The sequence below is a fragment of the Pelophylax lessonae genome (assembly GCF_965119305.1).
Source record: "Pelophylax lessonae genome assembly, chromosome: 2".
Classification (NCBI taxonomy): domain Eukaryota; kingdom Metazoa; phylum Chordata; class Amphibia; order Anura; family Ranidae; genus Pelophylax; species Pelophylax lessonae.
In genome coordinates, this window is record NC_138769.1 from 323166318 (window position 1) to 323183751 (window position 17434).

Consider the following 17434-nt stretch of genomic DNA (forward strand, 5'->3'; position numbering starts at 1 on the left):
TGTGATGCATGCTAGCACATTATGACTTGCACTGCCCTGGAGCCAAATTGTTTTTTTTTTTCTGGGATGCGGTTTACTACCGCTTTAAGGCATTCTGAAGTGGCCTCTCAATCATTTATTATTGCAGCTTGATGAATCAGGTCTGAAGTATAAGAACATTTATCATTTTAATGCTCCCTATTTTCCCAGCAGACATTAAAGGCATTTGAAATGCTCTAATGCAGTGTTCCCCAACCTTTTTATCGCCTCGGACCGGTAAACGTTTGATAATTTTTCCGTGGCCCGCTTTTTTTAAAATCAGATAAAGTGCACAAATCTGGCAGCATACACTTAACTGTGCTCACACCTCACAATCGGAAACAATAAAAACATAAAATAGTGTAGCACCAGATAAAATAACTGTGAAATATATATAATTCACAAAAGATGACTGTGCCCCCTTTCAATGCAGAGATGCCAGCGTTCCCCCTTTCAATGCAGAGATGCCAGCGTTCCCCCCTTTCAATGCAGAGATGCCAGCGTGCCCCCTTTCATGCAGAGATGCCAGCGTGCCCCCCCCCCCCCCCCCCGCGAGACCAGTGCACTTACCTCAGGCAGCGGCGGCTTCTCCTCAGTCCCCCGGCGTCTCCTCGAGTCCTCAGTCCTCCCACCTGGCCAATGGCATGGGCTTTGCCTTTCGGACAATCAGGAAGCGGGAGGACCCGCTTCCTGATTGGCCAGGAGGAGGATCCGTGTGACAATAGCGAATTTTCATTCGCTATTGTCACACAATGGGTGGGCTCGGGCGCACTGCTCTGCGCCCCGGCCCCCCCGAACGCACCGGCCGCCACTGCCGAGACAGTAAAATAATTTAAAGTTCCTTGGGCGGCCCAGTACCGTGTGATCCACAGACCGGTACCGGTCCGCAGCCCGGGGGTTGGGGAACACTGCTCTAATGCATGCATAGTTTGTCACAACCATTTTTATTTTTGGCAATGGGATTTATGTTCTCATTGCTGAAAGTAATACAGTAGTTGTTTGGCAATATGGAAGTTTTGTATTTACATTTAATTGTAAAAAAAAAAAAAAAAAAAACAGCAGAGCATGCTGCATTTACCATAATATGAAACACAGCAAATGACATAAATCTTCCAAATCCACCCAAACTTGACAATGCATATCAGAAAAAAAAAAAAAAAACACAAATGAGTGTACGCTGTTTGCCATGTATTAATGCATAGCAGTAATTACCAAATTAAAGTAAACCTGATGTCACTTTAAAGGATTGTATTTATGGGCTTTACTGTTGTGTTTGCTTTGCCTTTCTTTGCAGTTTGATAACTGCAGTATGTGCTAGTCAGCTGCTTGAGGAGATGTACCCCAGATCCCTTACAGCTCGAAATGAGTGCAACCAAACCAATTCAGAAGAAACTCAAATGTAAGACCGTTTCCCTAAAAACATGCTGAATTTAACACAGACATAGGTTGTAGAAGGTGACAATCAAATGGACATTGGAATCCAAGAAATGGGGTAGCTGAAATGACAGCAGGGGTTGCAGATCAAAATAATAAAACAAGATCAGTTACTAACAATACACTGAGCAAAATTGGTGTGTACAGTATTGGTTTGGGAAGTCATATGTTTGCCTGCCCTAAGCATACCTGAGCTGCATTTTATATTTAGGCCAGTAGATGGCGCAGGCTCACAGCATGGGAGCTGTAATGACACAGCTTGCCATGGTGGCTACAGGAATTGCTGTCTGTTCCTGAAGCTTTTATTGGGCAGCCTTGACATCAATCTGCAAAGCAGGGGCAGACTGGCAACTTTACGGCCCAGGGGGCAAGTACAAACCAGAGGCCCATGGTGCAGCCACTCGGCCCCCCTCCCACTTTCCCTCACCCCCACTCCCACTCTCACAATCCTCCTCCTGACTCCCATTACAAGCTGAAGCCCTGCTCCAGATACTCTCTACTTACCGGCTGAATCTGGGTTCCCAACCTGGGCAGCAGGGGGAGGTTGGAGGGAGCTGGGTCAGTTCGGTTGGGGGTGGCTGGGGCAGAAGAGTCTCCAGTGTGGCATGGAACCGGCCTCTGCTCATACACAGTTCACACCATCTGTGCAGGGGAGGCCTGCGCTCTGTCCTTGTCTTCAACCCGCGCTCAGTAGGTCAGCGGTGGGGACTTTTTAATTCTCTTCAGCAGGAATCCTTTAGGCATTTCAGAAGCAGTGCAGCCTTTTTATGGGGCATCGGAGCGGCCCAGGAGGCAATTGCCCCTCTGCCTCCTATCCCAGTCCTCCCCTGCTGCAAAGCAGATATCTGATTCTACCTTGGCTCTTTTACATTTTATACATTTTCATGCCAGTGGCTCCCTGTATGGCAGGATAATCCCACATATCCCACACTTCTTACCCATGTGCAATGAAGTCATTACAGTAATAGGAAATGGAAATTGGGATGCACTTACTCCTTACACTTACTATTTATATCGTCAACAGGGGTTCTTATGGGTTACTGCTTTTTTCTGTATACTTGGTATGATCATATAAAATAAAGCGGTAGGTCTTAGAATGTTTTTCAAGTTTATTTCACCAATCTGTATAACCATAAATGTAATTTTATAATAGCCACGAGCAAAAGAAGAGTTAATCCAGAATATACAGTATGTAATTGAATTATCAATTTATCCTGAACAAGCTGTCCCACGTTCAATGTCACTTAAATCCCATTTCTGATGCTCAGTTTGAACTTCAGCAAGTCATCTTCATATATATGATACATTTATATGAGAGTTTTTGTGCCCAGAGATCAACTATTAGCTGGATCTGAAAAAGAGGCATGTGTTAGACGAAGGACATAGGCCTGCATCGCATCTTGTAGTTTACTCAATTCTAAATACTAATGAAATGCTTTAGTTATAAAATATGTAGTTTTTGTTGTTTATTAAATTACATTAAAAGCTACATAATTTGATTAAAGGAGAACAAAGAGTAAAAAAAAAACAGGTATATAAGATTTAGATAATCTAGCATAAGAAACATAATTTTCTGTGCAATACTATATACCGACACAGTGGAGGAAAGCAAACATGCAGGTGTTGCCCATAGCATCTACTTATCTTTTGTCAATTTAAAAACCGAAGGATGAATCAGATTGGCTGTCACGAGAACCTTTATACAAAGATCCTGTAAGAAAACCAATAAACCATTTTATGTAGATGCTCATGTCTCTTTAACTAGCAGGGCTTACTGGTTACTTATTAGAAATGTGTTAGTAACCTCTGCCCTATCAAGGTAATGATACCCTATAAATACACAGCTAGTTTCTGTTTTTTTTACAGTCTGCATATCACAGCAATGCCTAGTAAGACAATTCTCCCCACAGCCCAAGAGGCTTTACCAGGGCGGACTGAAGCCCTTCAAGTGTCAGGTAAGAGCAGGGTTAGAAAGTTCGTAAACATGAACATTGCTCTTATCAGGTTTTTCCTGGAAAACACATCCTCCCAGCATGATCATTCAGTAACCAATAATCGACTTACTTATCTTGTTAGATCACTGCTGTATTACCTGTTTCTGAAATCTTCCTTTCTTGATTTAATGAATGGCGTGTTTTTCTTTCCTCAGCCAAGCATGCCATCAATGGAAACTCAACAATGGAGCCATTCCCAATTGGTCATGAGCTGGCTATGTTTGGTAAGTTCATAAAGACAAGTTTCATAGAACAGAGGTATGGATCTGTGTTTCTCTATCAACTAATTGTGGTCCCCGTTGCTTTTTAGGTATGGGTTGCTTCTGGGGAGTAGAGAGGCTGTTCTGGAGACAGAAGGGTGTCTTCTCCACGCAGGTTGGATATGCAGGAGGGTACACTCAAAATCCCACATATAAGGAAGTGTGTACAGGTATGTTTCTTTTTTTTATACTTTTATGTCTATTGTGTCTATTTTTTTTACTTTGTCCTGTATCATATTTTAATTGAAAAGCCTCTTTCATAAAATTTTTGGCTACAAGTTTTGATTTTTTCTGACATATTGCAAGGATTTCAGCAAACAGTACTGTGGATTATTGTCTGCTTTTGTTGTATAGAAATTAAATATGTTCTTATTATACAGGATTTATATAGCTTTACAATATACAAGGAGACTGTACAGTTAAGGTACAATTTAATACACAAGGGTTAGGAGGACAAAATGAAGAATCTCAAGGTACTTCCTCAAAACTTTCCATATCAGTATTAAATGGAAGGATTTGATTTTACAGTAAGTATGTGATCAGTCTCCGTTTTGTAATTAGGAACATTATGGCACACCCAATTTGGTGCTTTTTCAGACTGAGTATGGAAGTAGGGGAGGCACTAATACAGGGCAAGTGTGTTTAGCAATATCACATGCTGAGAATTATGCCTGGAAATGTGCCTCTTCTACTCTTCATGGGCTGGCTCCTTGATCATAAAGAAAGAAGAGTTGAACTTCTTTCAGGTATTCTACAGGTGACAGGTAGAATGGAATGACCACAATCACAGGATCACCTTATACAGTTAGGCTATGCGGCAAGAGGTATACAGAAGAGACAGTTGGATGTTGCCATGAAGACAAGGGTCAAGCTGGCAAAATATTTTTTATATAGATAAAACATATGGATTATTGTACATACATACTGTATATGTTTTTAGAAAAAATCATTTCTTTTTTTTGTAGTAGTTTTCCCTTAAGAACTTTGCAAAGGATGCTTGTAATTTGACCCTAAACTCTATACAGACTTATAGAAAAAGGCACTGAGCCAGTTACGGAAGTATAGCATGAGCGTTTTAAAAAAATCCTTTCCACTGGGTACTGTACCACTGATTAAAAAAATGTCATGTAAAAGATTCCATTTTAATATGCATAAAAAGAAAGTCTTGATCTTGTGAATAACTAACTTACCTGATCAGATTGGCTTGATGAAAAACGTTCCTTATAAGCTAATTTTGATAATGTATGTACATATTAATTTAGGCAAAGAACAGTCATTTTTATTAATATGTGTTATTTATATATTTTGGCATAGTTTAAACATTTCCAGAGGTTTCTGTAGCATAGAGCGTTGAACAAGGCAAATGAGCAGTCTTAATATTTATTGTGCTATGGCCAATCCCTGGGGAGGTGTGCCCAGAAGGTGACTAGAGAGGCATATAAATAATCTGAGATTTAGAGCAGCAGGCGCTCTTCTCCCTGTTGAAGGGAATCCACCAGTCTGGGCAGGGGGTGGTTATCCCCATCTACAGCAGCTATCCTAATTCCAGCTATTAATCATCAAGGTTCTAGCTGTGGCATAGCTGGGGGGCCTAATTCTAATAATCTGCTTTTGAAGTTAGCCAAGGGAATCCTCATCCGGGGATCTGGTCTGGATAGCTCACTGAAGAGTCCCGGTGGAGGTTTGAAGGATTCTGGCTGTCCTGTGGCATTGTTAACAATAATGTCTCCCTCACTGAAGAGTGTCAAGTGGATACTGGAAGGGGTCATTCAGTGATCCTGTAGCATTATGAGTACTGAATTAGGCTCAGGGTTCTTGTGACTGTGCTGAATCTAATGGAGAAGCAAGTTGTATTCTTTCCTAGGATAGCTTCTAAAAAAAAAAGGACTCGGTTCTGCCATATGCACTTGTTTCCACATGTAGACTGCTCAAAGAGACTTAGAAAAGTGATGTGTCCTCCTGTAAATATTCAGTGCATCTGGAGTATCCCATACTATCCTACACCCCATTAAAGTTCTTCACTATTAAAAACCCTAAAAGATACTCAATAGATCAGTGTTTCTTAACCTTTTCAACACAGAGGAACCCTTGAAATAACTTTTCAGTCTCAGTGAACCCCCGCTAAAAACTATTATATCTACAACTCATGGTACATTGGTGTGATGGTCAGTGGGAAGAATGCTCCTTACACGAGTGGTCATTGGGAAGAATTAACCCTTACAGATAGCTAAAAAGATTAGTGGTGTCAAAGAGAACATATCTGAGAGGCAGAAATTGCTCATTGCTCAAGGAACCCTAGGGTTCAGGGAACCCTGGTTGAGAAACCCTGCCCTAGACTGATCATTGAGTCAGAATGGAGGGACTGTGGCTGTGTGCATGGCTGCTTTGCCCTAACTCTGGGGCAGAACTGGGTCAGTTAACAACGGCTCTTACGGTTGTAACGATACATTGGGATATGCTGCTGCTTTCAGGGGATTGAACATTGATAAACAAAGCTGTAAGACAGCCTAGTATAACCCCTTCCACTCCCATCTTGTTCCAGTTTTTTTGCCAGTGTCTTGGGAAAACAGATGTCTTCGCTCCTCTGAGAGAAGAAAACTATTTTCTAATTTTTATCAAGATTGCTTTTTTCTTCTAGTAAGTTTCTACAGTTGCAGAAGGGCTCAATTTGGACCTTCCAGATCAGCAAATGCTCAGCATCTCCACAGAGGTTGTACCTAGACCCTGCTGTTAGGAAGAAGTGGGTCAACCTGTAATGTGTCTTGCCAACACTGGCTTTGGCTTTACCATCTCTTAGACACCTGTGTGTAAGTGAGTTAGCTGCAGAACATGCAGTACCGGTCCAAGGCCATTGTGCCCCTATCTGGTGGAACCTGGTCCCTCAAGACTTCTAAGGAAGTATGCCCATGGGCAGGGGGAGAACAGGTGGGTAGAAAGTCAGGGCTTTGCCATTATGCAGGTGTTGTATCTCAGCAGTACACAGACTGTTAACAGATCAGCAACTTGTTTAATCACACAAACGTCCTGCTCCAACTCCTCCTAATATCTCATAAAGCTCTTAAAGCAGAAATGCCATAAGATTTCCTTAAAATGGCAATACACAGAAGTAAATAAATGTACAACACCCCCCCCTCCCCCCTTCCTGTTACAATTTAAAACTTGATAACATTTACAAGTACAGTACATAGTCAGTCAGGTGTCTAGGTAGAGTTTTGGTGCATTATGATCTCCACTGAGTTCTACCCTCCAGTTCATGAGAATAGGAGTTGTCCAGGCTTCCAGATGATTGTGGCTATATGGTAGGCCTAGATGCATCATCCCAAGTCATCCAGTTAGGATTAGCGTCCTGCTGGACCAAAGAATCTTGAACAGGTACAAACCTGCTTACATGCCCATATATAGGTCAATGTCTCATGTTCTCTTGCAGAATATTTTTGCTCAACTGCAGAAAGAGTTTGAAAAGCAAAAACAAAAGAATGTTCCTCTCCCTGATTAATTAGTGATAAAACTACATCTAAACAGCTGAATCATCACAATAGACAAACAGCACATTTGGTGAAAAATGGTAAGTGTTGGTGCAGGTCAGTGGCGGCTGGTGCTCAAAATTTTTGGGGGGGCGCGAACAGAAAAATGTAATAGGCATTGCTTTGAGGCAAAAAACGCTGTAAAAAATTGCGTGACTTTGAGGTCGCAAAAGTGTGAAAGGGGCCTTCAGTAATTAAGGTATAGTGTGCCCCCTTTCAATGCAGAGAGACCAGCGTGCCCCCTTTCAATGCACAGTGACCCCCCTTTCATTGCACAGTGACCAGCGTGCCCCCTTTCAATGCACGGTGACCAGTGTGCCCCCTTCAAAACAGTGACCAGCGTGCCCCCTTCAAAACAGTGACCAGCATGCCCCCTTCAATGCAGTGACCAGCGTACATGCCCCCTTTCAATGCAGTGACCAGCGTACATGTCCCCTTTCAATGCAGTGAGCAGCGTACATGCCCCCTTCAATGCAGTGTGACCCCCCCCCGAGACCAGTGCACTTACCTGGAGCCCTGGAGCAGCCGTGGCGGCGCCTTCTCCTCAGTGTCCTGGCGGCGGCTTCTCTTCAGTCCCCCGGCGTCTCCACGAGTCCTCCTGCTCCCGCCTCCTCCTCGGCCAATGGCATGGGGTTTGCCTTGTGGCCAATCAGGAAGCGCGTATCGGACCCGCTCCCTGATTGGCCAGGAGTAGGATCCGTGTGACAATAGCGAATTTTCATTCGCTATTGTCACACAATGGGTGGGCTCAGGACGCACTGCTCTGCGCCCCAGGTCCACCCTTTGCATCGCCCTATTAGAGCCTCTGGCTCTAATCAGGTGATGGCGAAAAAAAAAAAAAAGCCCCATTGAACTCCCTGCGCCCCCAACGCACTGGCCGCCACTGGTGCAGGTGTTGGTGCAGATGTTATATGGTGTTTCATGGAACGTACAGTCCCAGAGCAGGTTTGTTTCCACTGCTTTTCTGCATTCTTTTTGATTAAAGTACGCAAAGGTGTTGTTTCAGTATTGTCTTTTACAAACCTTAAATGATAGCTTGGGAATCCCTGAAATGAAGCAAGGTCTTTTGCCTTGAATAATTTGTGTATAGCATCAGTACTGGATTGTAATCATGACATGAGTCTGTGACCTACAAAGTCAACCTCAGTTTGTACAAAAGCACATTTTTCATATAAACCCTTTATTTAGGGTGAGGTAGTATTCCATAATGTGAAAAACTTGAGTATGGATTGAATTGTGTTCCTCGAGAGTGGGTGCATGGATAAGGATATCATCCAAGTAAATTATTACAGGAGGTATTCCTTCAAACACAGGGACAATTTTTTTTTGGAAATAGCTCAGAGCAGAGCATAGCCCATAAGGCATGTGTTCAAAGCAGAAAAGTCTTAAATGCGTAGGTTCCTGGCCTGGAGTGCAATTGGATTTGTAAATAGACTTTACAGAGGTCTAGTTTAGTGAAGATTTTTGACACATAGCAATGGGAAATTAAATCTCTTGTAGTAGGCAGTGGTATTGTTACTTTGTTTACCTGGTCAACACATAGTCGAATTTGTCCTTCTTTCTTGTTGGCTATGACTAGGTTGTAAACCCATAGGGAGGTGTCAGTAGGTTCTATAATATCCTCTTGCAAGAGTTTTATTATTTAATAACCGTCCGCACTCTCTAAAATAATACCCAAACATATGTATGTGTAAATAAAATTAAAATATAATATAAAATATAAGTGCAATGTCCATAAACAGACACCAGGTGTCTCTAACCAAGCGTAAATCTCCTTATAAATTCCAACATAAATAAGTAAATATTCCTGTGTCTTCTTTTACCAATATTAAGGCACACATCCTACTCACCAGAAACTGTATGACCCCCATTACAGGTAGTCATAAAAGGCAAATTGGGGATACCACTCTCGATAACCCTTATACCAGGCACAGAAGCCAATCGCAACAGGCACCAATATTTAATGAACCCTCATGATTCCAAATACGATTTAATTTAGGAAAGGAAAAGCAGTTGTCTCTTATAGTGCAGTATGTAAAATTTATTAGACTACACGCATAAAAATACACTAAGGGCCCTTTCACACAGGCTTTCCGATCAGGTCCGCCTATCAGTTTTTCAGGAGGACCTGATCGGATTCTCCATGCATCCCTATGGAGCAGTGGATGTCACTGGTGACATTTCCGCTGACACACTCTGCTATCCGATCCGATGTGGTCCGTGAAATCCAGACGGATGGAAACCCTATTTTCCATCTGTCTGGAAGATCGGATCGGATAGGATCGGATGAAAATGGACAGACGGCTCATTTTCATCCGATCTCCGATAGAGGAAAGCGGAGATGTGACAGGTCCGTCTCAGCATGACAGAGAGTGGAGATGGACCTGTAATCCGCCTGCTCAGCATGGATCGGCGGGTAGATCCCTGCTGAGCAAAATGGAGTCCGCCAGGCAGAAAGCCCGTGTGAAAGGACCCTTATAGTATAGACCAGTGGTCCTCAACCCTGGCCTACAGGGCCCACTAACAGGCCAGGTTTGCAAGATAACTGAAATACATCCCAGGTGATATCATTTGCTGCTCAGTGATTGCAGTACTCTAGTCTGCATCTCCCCAAGGTAATACCTAAAATCTGGCCTGTTAGTGGGCCCTGAGGACCGGAGTTGAGGACCACTGGTATAGACAACCAAATAAGGCCTGTTAAAATAGCAGGGATGCCGATGTGCGTTCTAAGGATGGGGGAAGTGACGTGTCATGCACAGCCCACCCAACACGTTTCGTCAGGAGTCATATGATCGGACACATCACTTCCTCATTTATATACTACCACCATTTTCAGATACCCAGTCTGAATCAATCCTCTCAAGACTTCATTGAAAATCATTGATAAGCACTCCCATTACTATTCTGTACTTATCAACAATTCTTTACAGCCTATATTAAAATGTTATATTAAAATAAAAATGTAAAAATAAAAACTAATAACAATGCCCAAATGGTAAATTAAAAAAACGAAATGAAATGTCAAGAAACACACACCCCCCTCTAGTGGTGATACTGACATGGTGCAACCAAAATGATTATGATCTTGCACCATCTAGTGGTAACTTATGATACTGAAACCATACATAACCCTTGAGGTATTTACACTAATTAGGACACCATCAGACTGTGACAAACTTGAGTATTCATTGAATTGTGTTCCTCAAGAGTGGGTGCATGGATGAGGATATCATCCAAGTAAATTATTACAGCAGGTATTCCTTCAAACACAGGGACAATTTTTTTGTTGGAAACAGCTCAGAGCTGAGCATTGCCCATAAGGCACGTATTTAAAGCAGAAAAGTCCTAAATGCGTAGGTTCCTGGCCTGCAATGCAATTGGATTTGTAAATAGACTTTACAGAGGTCTAGTTTAGTGAAGATTTTTGACACAGCATTGGGAAATTAAATGTAGTAGGCAGTGGTATTATTGCTTTGTTTACCTGGTGAAGATAAACACATAGTCAAATTTGTCCTGCTTTCTTGTTGGCTAGGTTGGCTAGGTAGGAAACCCATGAGGAGGAGTCAGTAGGTTCTATAATATCCTCTTGCCAGAGTTTTTTTGCAGCTCTGCCTCAACAGTGGTCTGATTTGCTAAGGGTGTCCACACAGGGCTGCATCACTGGGGATATCTAAGGGTTCAACGCTGGATTACAAAAAAAATTGTGAATGCAACCTAGTCCAGTATAGGCCTGCAGGTAACTTTCTTTCTAGACACATTTGAGCATTTGTCTGATCAAGAGTTTTAAATCCCAGTGCATGAAATAAGTTTATCTCTAATAAGTTGGCCCCACTCTCAGTGACATAAAATGCAAAACAGCCCAAATTCCTATTTTTGTGTGTGACAGCTAATGCTACCTTACCCAAAACTAAAATATTACTGTAGCCTGCTAGGGTAGCCAATATCTGCTGGAATGGGTACTGACAAAAATGGGAATTGTAAGTTGCTGCATTCAAAATGGAAACCTTTAGGTTTCCACTCACACAGCAGTGGGATTTTGATATTAGCGATTACACAATAACAGAGTTTAAAATTTGTCTGATCATTTCCAATTGCATAAATTTGCAGGTCATCTTGCTCCTAATCTGACATTTCCAACAGGCACCCCAAACCACATCTCTTAGCAAAGTAACTCTATCTGGCTCTATTGGCAGCCTTTCCCTCAATTTGGGTTTGTGGTCTTTTCAATAAGTTGTGATCACATGTGGACTTGGAGTGCCGCTCAAAGCTGGAGGATAACAGGGGTTCCTGCCAGTCTTAAGAAAGTGGGAGCAGGCGTCAGGAACTAATTCAGAAGCATGGACATATGTAGGTTAAGCCACTGCTCAAAATCAACCCAGGGCTCTGTGATCAAGCCCCAGTAGGCGGGGTGAAACATGTCAGGGTGTGTGGCTAGAGCAGCGCTGACTGAGGCCATACACCGCCATATCCACATCTGAATCAATAGGTTGGTTTTGAGCGGCGTCCTACCCCACATATGTCTACTTTTCATTTAGTTGGCCTTTAGATCTGCAGGGTGATGATAAATGTCTTGGCTTAGCAACATAGGGGTGAATAGTTGTTCCCTTAGCTTTTCAATATCTGTGAAAACAAAATCTGGCCACTATAGCATTTGTTGCTGGTTTAAAATACTGTTCCAGGGCTTGTACTGTAGCTGCGTATAAAGAATCTGTTCCCAGAGTTGCGAAAATCTTATAGCCTTCTAATCCTAATGGTGTTAAAGGCAGCATCTATGCCCTCTGTCTCTGAGATGATACCCCATCTAGGCCAGATGCTAGTAAGTAGATTGAAAATTGTTCATACCAGAGATACCAGGGCACTGCAGGCTCTTCAGTATGCTGTAGAAACTTATCTGGAGGCTTCACACAAGGTTCAAGCATCCTCACCCCTTGTGTCTCAGTGATGCAGAAGGACCGTTAACAGATCAGCATCTTTAATAATCTTACAAGCTTCCTGTTTCAACTCCTCCTACTATCTCTCAAAGCTCTTAGAGCAGCAATTAGGTCGCTTCTCGGCCTTTTGGCTAAGATCAAGTGTAGTATCTGTTCTTATCAGTTGGTATGGACCTTGATGGTTAGTATCGGCAGGGGCTGAAATGAACCAGGGTGCCCCAGGAGAATCTGGGGGACTGGGAATTAGGCACTGTCAGAGAAAGCTGGATGGGTCCGTTGTCTTCTGATTTGAATGGGATCCACCCCTATCAGTTTGAAGGGAGCGAGAAAGCCAGTGCAGCCCCACTGGTTAGTACTGCTCCTGGATGTAATTGGTAAGGAATATGGATGGCGGTGGGAGGGCCTTTTCCTCCTGGGTTGAATCTGGCCTACAAAGGAGGGCCTTTTTCCCCAGTTGAAGGCAGGCTCTCCCTAAGCTGTCTACGTTCCAAGCCTCCTGGTAGGTAAGGGCTACGCTGGGTCTGGCCGGGGGCCGAGACCGAAAAAGCCCATGGTGTTCGTGCCCCTGGGGTGGCAGCCCAGGGGTGCCTTAATTCTCACTGGTGAGGGGCAGCACACCTGAGCTTTTTGGCACCTTGGTCACTGCACCATCACACTTTTTCTGCACCTGCCTCTTGGGCCAGGCCTTTTGGCTTAGACCAGAGGAATTTTTTATTCCGGCCAAAAGGCCTGCCTTTGTATTTCACATTGGCACCTAAAGCACTTCTCCACTTCCCTTCCCCCACCTTTTTGTTTGTGTGTGGTTTTCTCTGTTGTGTGTCACTTCACTTTCACATTTTTCTTCCTGCACGACAAGTACGGTGTGGGTCTTCGGCCTGCCTTGAACGTCTTGGGAGGGGGCGGATATGGACTTCTGGCTTAGTTCGCCCTCTCTCATGGGGTCTCCCTTCGGGGGAGCCCCACTTAGTACTTGGGGAGGGCTGTTTCGGCAGTCGCCCTAGAGAACGGGGTTTGCCTGGTTTCGGCCAGGCAGACCATTGGAAGTACCTCAGTCCCTGTCAGGAGTCTTGCGCCCCGGGGGATCAAGGTCAGGGTCCAACCTCTTCGGAGGCCAGACCATTTTGCACACCCTGTGCGGTTTTTGTGTTCTTCACGTTTGCGTGTGTGCACTTTTTATGCACCGGGTGTAAGTCTTTTGAGTGTGTTCACACACCACGGGCTTTAAAAAAAAAAAAGCAGTTAGGCTGGTGGTTTCACGGATGAAGGGTGTGAGTCCTCAGGCTTACCCTGACGTCTAGGGGGATGATGTGTGGCCATCAGGTTCTTTCCTCCCCTGCCTCTGGGGGATCTCTTTTCGGGAGAGTCCCTTGACCTAGTATTCGGGGTTTGCTTCGGCTGCCCAGAAGTATGGGGTCTGCCAGGCCTTCTGGCTAGGCAGACCATGGAAACCTTAACCCCTGTCAGGAGCCTCACGCCCTGGGGGATCAGGGTAGAAGTCGGGGGGTGGGACTAAAGCACATCCTTAAGTGCACATGCACATTTTTTGTTCACTTACAGGTTTTTTCATTGTAGGTTTTTGCACCACCACGGACTTAAAAAAAAAGCAGGGAGGCTGGTGGTACTTTTAGTTCGCTCTGGTCCTTCACCTAAGGAGCTAAAACAAGAACTCCAGACATGACTTTTTCATTTGTAGGCTAATAGTTTGAAGGAGCATGTTTTTAAAAATTGGATCAGTGTGGATCTTACAGATTCTGCATGGGCCCATGGGCTCTACTAAGTCTGCCCAGGCTGTACCCTGGTTGTCTCACTATGCATTCACGTGCAATATTTCTATGCAAATGTCTACTTCTCTGCCTTCCTGACATCCCTTCAGGTTCTCAACCTCCACATCGATCCTCTGGACATTTACTTTGAGCTCTCTTTTGGCTTACTGACTTGGTCACAGTTGACATTAACCCTTCCTGCTTCAGCAGTGTAAGTACCCCTTGTGGGGAAATCCCTCACTTGCTTATTGAGTATGGCAATTCGAAAGAGCATGGGCAGGGGTCCTGCAGGCCTTGCCAGCTAACAATTCACTAACAATTCCAGGGCTGCTTTCTGGGTACCTCCTAAGGGACAAAACCCAGATAGCCTGAACTATTGTCTCCTTGACTGAGTCAGAGCACTTTGCAGAGTCCTCCATCAGGCATGGCTCCCTCCTCTGTCAAGTCTAGGGAGGAATTCTGCTACTGTGTCTGAGTTTTTGAGAAAAAGTTCAGCATCTTAGCTTACTTAAAACAAGGGGACATAATCATACTCCCCAACCTCTCCCCCCGGAGTCTATCTCTGATTTTCTTGTGGTTGCATCTGCTTCTGCACAATCAGCTGAGGATGAAGAGGAATGTATCCTGTCTTTGCTTGAGGGGGTGCAACATGAGGAGTCTCATTCTGCTGAAGCACCCAGTGTCATACTGTGCAATGCAGCAGAATCTCATTGGCTTATAATGAAGAATGATGTGACTACAGGAGGTTAATATCAAGAACGATTCAAATAATTTTACCATCTGTGTATATCTAAACCCAAAAACAAAAATGTAAAATATTGCATCTTACAAGTCCTTAGATGTGATATGTGCATTTGTTTCCTTTTTTCAGGCTAAGAAGGTATTTAGCAAGTCAAAAAAATACTTGTTCATCTTGTAGTGATTCATTTTAGTTTCAAACTACACTATATTGTCAAAAGTATTGGGACATCTGCCTTTACACGCACATGAACTTTAATGGCATTCCACTTAGTCCGTAGGGTTCAATATTGATATGGCCCAGCTACCCTTGCTTTGTGCACTGGTCCAAATCGTTTGGTGGAGGGGGGATTATGGTATGGGGTTGTTTTTCAGGGGTTGGGCTTGGCCCCTTACTTCCATTGAAGGGAACTCTTAAGGTGTCAGCATATCAAGACATTTTGGAAAATTTCATGCTTCCAACCTTTGTTTGGGGATGGCCAACATGACTGCGCACCAGTGCGCAAATCGAGTTTGGAGTAGATGAACGTGACTGGTCGGTACAGTCCTGACCTCAACCCAATAGAACACCTTTGGAATGAATTAGAGCGAAGACTGCAAGCTAGGCCTTCTCGTCCAACATCAGTGCCTGACCTCACAAATGCGCTTCTGGAAGAATGATCAAACATTCCCATAGACACTCCTAAACCTTGTGGACAGCCTTCCCAGAAGAGTTGAAGCTGTTATAGCTGCAAAGGTTAAGGCAGCTCAATATTGAACGATACAGACTAAAGGGCCATACACACTATAAGATTTTCGCAAGACTTTTTCCTTTAGACTTCCCAAAACCATATAATATGAGGTCAAACCTAAACACTTTTAATTTGTATGCAATCTGGCAGGCCCTTCTACTACATAGAAAAGGTAAATCTGAAGGAAATCTAACCACAAAAGTTGGATAGTGTGAATCCAGCTTTAGAGCCGGTCCACACTCATGCGGCTGCGGCGTTCGCATGTAATGTCGGAGCGCACTGCTCCTTCATTACCTGCGATCGGCTGTGCGGTGCGAGTTTAGCCATACAGTTTGTATGGCTAAATTCGCACCGCACCCGCAGCAAACACGCACAGGACCCTTTTTTGCAGCCGCATCAGGATCGGATCGCATAGCGGTTCACACTTGTGCGATCCGATCCTGTGCGAACTGCAAGATCGCACTGCGATATGCAATCAAACTGGGGGTGTCGTTAAGATTACATTGACACCCCCAGCGTATCGCATATGGCAGTGTGAACTGCCGGGGGTGCGTGTGCGATGCGGGAACAGGCTGCGAATTCACAGCCTTCCCGCATCGCATAAGTGTGAACCGGGGCTTAGACTGGGATGCCATTAAATTTCGTGTGTGTGTGTGTGTGTGTGTAAAAGCAGGACTGCCAATACTTTGGACAATATAGTGTATGTTTAGATGGTGCAGTGTACATATATCTGCAAGATTCTGAACATGCGACTCAGGTGTGCACTTCTTTTAACCACTTCAATACTGGGCACTTTCACCCCCTTCCTGCCCAGGCCAATTTTCAGCTTTTAGCGCTGTTGCATTTTGAATGACAATTGCGCGGTCATGCAACACTGTACCTAAACCAAATTTATGTAAATTTTTCCCCACAAATAGAGCTTTCTTTTGGAGGTATTTGATCACCGAAAGGTTTTTTCTTTTTTGCTAAACAAATAAAAAAAAGACCGAAAAGTTTGAAAAAAAAAAAAAGTTTATGTTATACAATTTTGTAAATAGATAAGTTTTTTCCTGCACTGATGAGGCTGCACTGACAGGCACTGATGAGGAGGCACTGATGGGGTGGCACTGATGGTGTAGCACTGATAGGCATTACTGATGGGCACTGATAGGCGGCACTGATTGGCACTAATGGGCACTGATAGGCGGCACTGGTGGGCAATAATGGGCACTGGTGGGCAGCACTGGAAATGATGGGCACTGGTGGGCAGCACTGATGGGCAGGGCACTGGCAGGCAGCACTGATGGGGAGGGCACTGGCGGGCTCCCTGAGCCATGATTGCCATCCCTGGTGGCCATGGTGGGCATCCCTGGGGTCATGGGTGGGCATCCCTGAAGTCATGGGTGGGCATCCCTTGTGGTTCTAGTGGCACCCCCCCAAGGGTCTGCACTGGTAATCAATGCTCTGATTACCAGTGCAGACCCCCCCTGTCAGGAGAGCCGCAGATCGGCTCTCCTCTGCTCGTGCCTGTCAGGCACAAACTAAGGAAAGCCAAACAACGGCTCTTCCTGTTTACTATGTGACCAGCTGTGATTGGACACAGCTGGTCACATTGGAAAGAGCCTACGTCAGTAGGCTCTTTACCAAGATCGGAGATGCGGTGTGTCAGAGTGACATGTCGCCTCACCGATCGCCGCTCTGCGCGCCCCCGGGGGGCACACAGAGCGCATTATCCTGCAGCCGTCATATGACGTCCGATCAGGATAATGCAACCACCTTCCCGCCGTCAATCGCCTATAGGGCGGACGGGAAGTGGTTAAAGAACAAGAAAATGGTTGTTTTGGGACTGTATATAAAGAGTACATAAAATGTGAAAAAAGTTTACGTTCATTCCAGTTATAAATAAACAAAAGTCTTAGCCCCCGTTCACCCTGGGGCGACCTGTCAGGCGACCTGGTCGCCTGACAGGTCGCCATAGGTCGCCTTCCACAGAGAAGCTGTGGACCCGTTCTAATAGGAGCGACACAAGTCGCTCCGACTTAGAAAAAGGGTCCGGAGCTTC

The 17434-nt window shown here is 44.4% G+C and overlaps 1 protein-coding gene across 1 annotated transcript in view; it reads left to right on the top strand.

The window, feature by feature from the left end:
* The first annotated feature begins 3282 nt into the window (after positions 1-3282).
* The window catches only part of LOC309548575 (peptide methionine sulfoxide reductase MsrA-like), a 41996-nt gene continuing 27844 nt past the window's right edge, over positions 3283-17434 (top strand). Inside the window, exons 1-3 of the mRNA XM_082248549.1 lie at positions 3283-3407; positions 3602-3670; positions 3757-3876. Coding sequence (XP_082104675.1) covers positions 3335-3407; positions 3602-3670; positions 3757-3876 — 262 coding nt within the window. The 5' untranslated portion in view covers positions 3283-3334. The remainder of the gene's footprint in view (positions 3408-3601; positions 3671-3756; positions 3877-17434) is intronic.